We start from the raw sequence: 6,745 nt of genomic DNA, 5'->3' as shown, positions 1-6,745 counted from the left end.
GTTAAGAACAAAAAAACATATAAGTACTAAATTGAAAATTGAAAAAAAGTATAGATACCTCCAATATGGTTTTCCCTTGAATCTTTAACATACACAAACTACTACAAGGACTATTTTGAAAAAAATACATAGGCATGAGAAATAAAATAAATTAAAATTTTATATTTAACATAAAAATAAAAATTAAATAATTACTCCCTCCGTTCCTTATTATAAGAGACACTTGATGCTTATGCCATGTTCCTATATATAAGAGACACTTACAAGTTGTCTCTACTTTTTTGTGTTGATTTACTATTTTACCCATATTTATTATCTCCAACTCACATTCTCTCTCCCTCCCACTTCTCTTTCTTTTAATAATTTAATTGTTCTCTCTCATGCTCTCTCTCCTTATTAATGAGGGTATTTTTAGAAAAAAATTATACTTTTTATATATTAATTGTTCTTAACTAACTTTAACTGTTTTTTGATCAACGTATTTCGGTTATTTGTCTCTTATAATAAGAAACGGAGGGAGTATTATATTACGGACCGGAGGGAATACCATATAAAAGCGCAACCGTTTTTTAGTTGCTCAATTGGTTGTCTGGAAATATGTGCTAAACCAAACAACAGTTGAATATTTGTAAAATTTGCACTTTCACACTGGCAGCTTTGCGTGAGATGTCAATGCATAGGGAAACGCATAATTGTACGATTAATGAGAAAAAATATATGAAAAAAGAGATGACACAATTAATTAGAAATAAACTTAATGAAAATACAACCCAAAATGTATCTTGTAGAAAAAAGAGGATTAATTGAAAAATATAAATATAAATCCTATGAAAATGAAAAAAAAGGGGTTGGTTAGTACTGTATATTAGAGTTTAGTGAATGAGGAAACTTAATATAAAATCATTAATTTTATTTTAAAAAAAGATTGAACATGGGACCCATGAAGAGGTGGCGCTGATCATGCCTGGAAATGACCTTGGAATTCGTCAATTCGGTGCTTTGAATATTGGGCCTCCCAGACCCCCACCCACTCCCACCTCCCCACCTGATTGTTTTTGCCTTTTTGGGTTAATATCATTTTATATCCATATAATCTGACGAAATTTAGATTTTAATTGATATAGTTTTTCATTATAATTTTTAATCCTTGTAAAGTATTTTATAAGTATTTGGTCTGAGTTAATGTTATTAATTATTAAGATAAAAAATAAAACTCATTAAAAATATAAAAACTAAAATGAAAACTCGTCTGCTAATAAATTTTGACTTTATTTTTATATTTATGAAGTTATAACGACAAAAAATTATAATTTGAAATTACGCAAACTAAAATCAAAGTTTGAATAAATTATAAGCACCTAAAATGAAGGGATTCAGGGTGTTTGACAACTCTCAAAAGTGTTTCTGACCGCAAAACGAGACAAACTCCTCCACATATTTACTTCGTAAACTGTAAAAGTACTTCTGAAATCACGGTTTGGTTTTCATCCAAACATCCCCTTAATTTCTTACCCTATGTTCTAATTTTCTGTACAGACACGCTGGCAAAACAAAACAAAAAAAATCTGTACAGACACATTTTATTCACTAATTTTTTGTGTGGAAAAAAAAAACAAGTAATGAAGTGTTTTTATTTTTTGGGGGTTCAAACAAGTAATGAAGATTCTAGATGCCAAAATTCCATGCTGTTATCCTCATGTTTTCCCTTTTTTAGCTAATCATCATGATTAATTCATTAATTGTTAAGCATGGTGCAGCATGCTAAATGCTTACGTTAGAATACTATTCATTATTTAACTTTAATTATGTAATATTAATTTCAGTTCTTAATATAAAAACTAAAATTAATTTGAATAAATTAAGAAAATTTGTTAAGTTAGTTATTCGTAATAAATAAGTGTTGTTTTCCCTGAATACCTGTTACTAATAATATGTATTAGCTTGAATTATTATTTAATAAAATTCTTAATATGTATAATTATTATAAGGAAAAAACAGGTACGGGAAACAAAATAAATTAAAGTTATCAGTGAAATGACTTTTTATATTTATATTAAGAATATGAGATAATATGTCATGTTGTCTCTCAAAGCTATCTCTCCTTTATCCCAGTCTGGCATTCTGCGATACTAATAACTAATAATAATGATTACTGATCTTTAATAATGTACTAATTTTGTCGTTCAGACTCCCATTCCTTTCATAAGCTTTGAAATCTTGCAATGGTTAATGTGAAAAAATGTTGAAGAAAAAATTAATTGGTAAATCCCTATAGTTTTACATAATTTTTATCATTCCTGTGAAATTTTTCTCATCAAGTTCTTATAATTTCATAGATTTTTATAGTCTTATGACACAGGAAGCTATAATAACATGATAAAAGAAATAAAGAGACCTAATTAAAAATAAAGTAAGATTATAGGAAACTGAAAATTATTTGTTTTTCAAAACAGGATGGAAAACGAATTTTAAAACTGTGATGAAAAGAATCTTGTGAGATTTCAAACATTTACCTGTGTTGCTTTTTTTTTTTTTTTTATAATTATTTTGAACACCTCCAAAGGTTTACTATTATTTTCTTCAGTCCAAGAGGTTTACATAATGACAACGATGATTAATGTTTTTATTTTTTTAAAAAAGGATGATTAGCTGTTTTTTTTGGCTTGGTCTTAGTGCTTAACAAGCGTGAATAAAGTTCTAAATAATAATTAGGACTGATTCTGAGCTCAAGATGATGCCCTTTGAACTTTCAACTTAAATTAAAAAATTTATTAAAATAATATAGTGGACTATGTTGAAAAATAAAATAAAATAAAAAGTGCAGAGGGATGCAGGACTATTAATATTTAAATATTCTTCATGTGAATTTATTAATGCGTTATACAGACAATGATTCATGTCATTTCTTTGGGAAGAAACAATTAATAATCAGGCCCCAAAAAAAAAAAAAAAACAAGCAGCTAGCAGGGCAAGTATTTAAAGAGATAAATTAAAAGAATAGGTCACACATCAGTAAAAGGAGTAATGAAATTCAAAATAAAGGCCTTAGTAAATATGGATTTTTTTCTCCTTTAATCGGGGCAAAGTGGCTTCTAACTTGTTTTTATTTTTTGGTTTTTTTCAATCCTTAAAACTTTGTTTATTTGTATATTGGGAAAAGTTTAAATGTGCATTCTTAAACAAAGTTTATTTGTTGGCAAAAAAAGTTTATTTATCCTAATACTACTAAGTATTAAGCCAAATAAGAATTTTAAATTTTTGTGATTTTCAATCATTAATATTGTTTAATCTTTTTTTCAATCCTAAATATAGGAAGTAATAACAAATTATTGAGTTATCAGTAACAAGAATAAGAGAGATAGAGAGTACATATTTATTACTCCTCTAGTCCTTAATATAGGACTTAATTATTAAGTTAATTTTGATCCTAAATATAAAATTTATTTCTTATAATTATTAATTTTTTCCAAATTATCTTTATAAATACTTCCTCAACCATAATCAAGTAGAAGAGGGATAGAACATATTAATGAAGATGATTATGGTATTTTAGAAAAACATGTCATATTTTGTTATAATTAACTAACTTATTTAACTTTTTTAATCTAATCAAATTAGTTAAATAAGTATTATATTAAGGACATGAGAAATATTTGACTGAACACTTAAAAATTTCAACAAATATTTTGTGGTAAAAGTGGGTAGGATCTAAATATTTCTCAGAAATTCAAATCCCAACAATGTAATTAAAAAAACACAAAGCAAAGTTTATTTTGTAACAATTGGCGTCATTGGTTGGCCTAAAATTTGACTTCATCTCAGGTGACAGAATAATAAAAAAAATTCTGGTGTGCCAAAAGCCCAAAATTGTGACCGTTCGTCATTATAGATTAACGGTAACATAGTAACAACAAAATATGTGATTAAATTAAATCTGGCAACTTGCTTTTATTTTTTCCCCTGGTAAAAATTGGTAAATGAAAAATAAAATACAGAGACCAAGGAAACCAACTGGGAGCACAGGAGACGAAGACAGAAAGAAAGGAAGAGAAAACGAGAAAGAAAGAGGTTGGAGGAGAAAGGCAGAGATTTCAAACCTTTTGAAAATCTCTAAGACTGCTTTGATCCTTCAACAAGTCTTTCTGTAACCCTAGTTCACTTTCATCTTCCGCAGCATTCTTCGCCTCTTCATACGCAATCATTTCTCCGACGTCAACTTCCTATTCTTCTGCTCGCCGGAAATGTCAGGATCAGCCTCTGCCGGAGCATCCGACGGAGTCACTAGTTAGGGTTTTAGTTTCTTATTGAGGCCTCACCATTATAGATCCCTGTCTGATTACCGAATTGGGCAAAAAAAAAAAAACGATCATAACCGCCTCGTCAGCGCGGGTTGCGGTCGCTGGAATTGTGTTTTGGTGTTGACTTAATTATGGCGAAGGGAGGCCAATGCATTGAGAAGGTTCGGAGGGGCATTTGGATGGTGTTCTTCATGGTGGCAATGCTCGCGTCTTTGCTGGTTACATCGTTGCCGGTGCTCGTGGCGCTTGTTGATGTGTTGGTACCTTGTGTTTTGATCTCCAGCTTTACGTGCGTGAGGTGTTACGATTTTAAAGAACATTTGCGTCGATACACATTCAAGAGTTCCTTGACAGACATTCCCCTCGTTTCTATCATAAGATCTCTCATCATTATATGTATGATTGTTTTCTGTATTTTTTTCCCCTTCCTTTTTATGGTACTTTGTTTACCTTTTTCGGGCATTATGATCGCTCTGGAGCTGGTATTTGCAGGGATGTTAAAGTAATGCTACACTTCTAAATTAGAAGAATTGATTTCCCTTTTATTTTGTCGTGGGGAATACATTGCTTAATTTCTTTTCCAAAGCATTCACCAGTTTGATGATTAAGTTGTGGAAACGAGGAGATAAGTTTCGAAAATCATTTCTCATATGCTGTTAACGTGTCGAAAGAAACTTCCACTATTTTTATATTTCTTTTCCAGATAAGCATCTACAAGTTAATCACAAATCTCAAGCTCACTCGTTTTTTCTTCTTCCATTTCTTACCTTTTGGAATAACTATGTGATGGAATACGGGGCTAAGCTCACTGTGTATCGATGGAAGCGACGGTATTTCATCAGTTTTATGCTCTCTGACTAAAATTTTGTTAGCGTATACACATTGCATAATGAATTTTGTATTTCTCACTATGTATTCTCTCTGTTGGGGATTAGATGTGCAGAATATGTCGAAGAAAATCAGTGGTTCCTTTCCATAATTTAATTCCTGTTCTTTCCAGCCTAACGTTATCATTCTTGCACATTTGCAGGCGTGTATAGCATTTGCGATGGCCCTGCTTTATCACATGGTCCTTACCTTGGAGCCGTCTCTCTGTGTTCCTTTCTCTCAGTTGTTCTTCTTTCAGTAAAAGCTTGTGTTTTCACCGTAAATTCTCACATTGAAGCTGAAGCTGCAGCTTCTCTCTCAAAGCAGAGACTCCATTTGAAGAAGTCATGGGGAATGCCTGTACTTTTCCTCTCATCAGTTGTTTTTGCCCTTGGCCACATTGTGGTAGCTTATAGAACCAGCTGCAGGGCGCGGAGAAAGCTATTGTTTCACCGGGTTGATCCAGAAGCTGTAAGTTTGTGATGGCTATCTTTCTACCCTTTAACTTGAGGTTTGCGCTTGGTAAATTGTTTCTGTAGTTTTGGTTTTCTGGAGGTAAGAGGTTCTGATAATTTGCTTGGTACACAACCTATATGCCATTTTAAGCAGGTACTTTCATGCAAAGTTTTCTCTTGCTATCAGAAGGTCCCACGATCTCCTACTCCTTCTGTAGTGAGAACCCCAAAAAGTGACAGTGAAATGAGACGGAGACCTTTTGGGACAGCTTGTGATGAAGAAATGCCACCCAAATTAGTTGCAGACTCTGACGGCTTATTCATTACATGTCAAGGACTTACAGTCCATTACAAAGTCAGCTTGCCTGGTTCGCCACCACATACCCTGTCCTCTGCATCCATTGTTGAACCAAATTTTAGCAATGTCACTTCATCGGCTGGGGGATTTGCTAAATTCAATGGGCATTTGGCGAGTATGTCTCCAAAGATCCAGAGGCAACTCCACAGGAGCTATAGCAATCAATTCCATGGCTCATCACTCTATACTCCACTTCTGGATGGTCCTGTGACTTCTCCAGCTGTTTCTGAAGATATACCTGCTTTGTGCTTGGAAAACATTCATGAAGAAACTAATAAATTAGATTCTATGAATTTGGAGAAAAATATGGATGGTAGCACTAATGGTGAATTAGGGGTTGTTCTTGTACACGGATTTGGTGGTGGAGTCTTCTCTTGGAGGCATGTTATGGGATCTATTTCTCGACAAAGTAATTGCACTGTTGCTGCATTTGACAGGCCTGGCTGGGGACTAACATCAAGGCCTCGTCGAAGGGATTGGGAGGAAAAAGATTTACCTAATCCATATAAGCTGGATAGTCAGGTGATTAGTCCTTATGATTATTAGTGTGAGAAATGCATTCTTTTCTTCCTTGTGGTATTGAACAAATAACTAAGGTATTGGCCAAGCTCATGATTCATGATATGATCTGAATACTTCCCTTTTGGAACGGAGAGTCAACTTTTGGCTTCCTAGGCTAATGACATAGCATATGTTGCTATTATTTTTTCTTGTTCAACAGTGCATTAGTGGTTTTTTTTGCAAAAAAGGTATAAGGATGGTGTTTT

At 32.7% G+C, this 6,745-nt stretch overlaps 1 protein-coding gene across 1 annotated transcript; it reads left to right on the top strand.

Moving 5' to 3' along the window:
• Window positions 1-4,033: 4,033 nt before the first annotated feature.
• On the top strand, window positions 4,034-6,500 carry LOC114738324 (uncharacterized; the record flags this gene model as incomplete). The annotated part of the gene is made up of 3 exons (XM_028926362.1): window positions 4,034-4,694; window positions 5,329-5,636; window positions 5,775-6,500. Coding segments are annotated over exons 1-3 (1,299 nt in total), but the record flags the coding sequence as incomplete, so codon positions are not given.
• Between the last annotated feature and the right edge of the window lie 245 nt (window positions 6,501-6,745).

Source organism: Neltuma alba, unplaced genomic scaffold (assembly GCF_004799145.2).
Source record: "Neltuma alba isolate B1F8T4 unplaced genomic scaffold, ASM479914v2 tig00013579_pilon, whole genome shotgun sequence".
In the NCBI taxonomy this organism is placed as follows: domain Eukaryota; kingdom Viridiplantae; phylum Streptophyta; class Magnoliopsida; order Fabales; family Fabaceae; genus Neltuma; species Neltuma alba.
The sequence above is the reverse complement of the archived record's forward strand: the minus strand, read 5'-3'. Positions and strand labels throughout refer to the sequence as shown.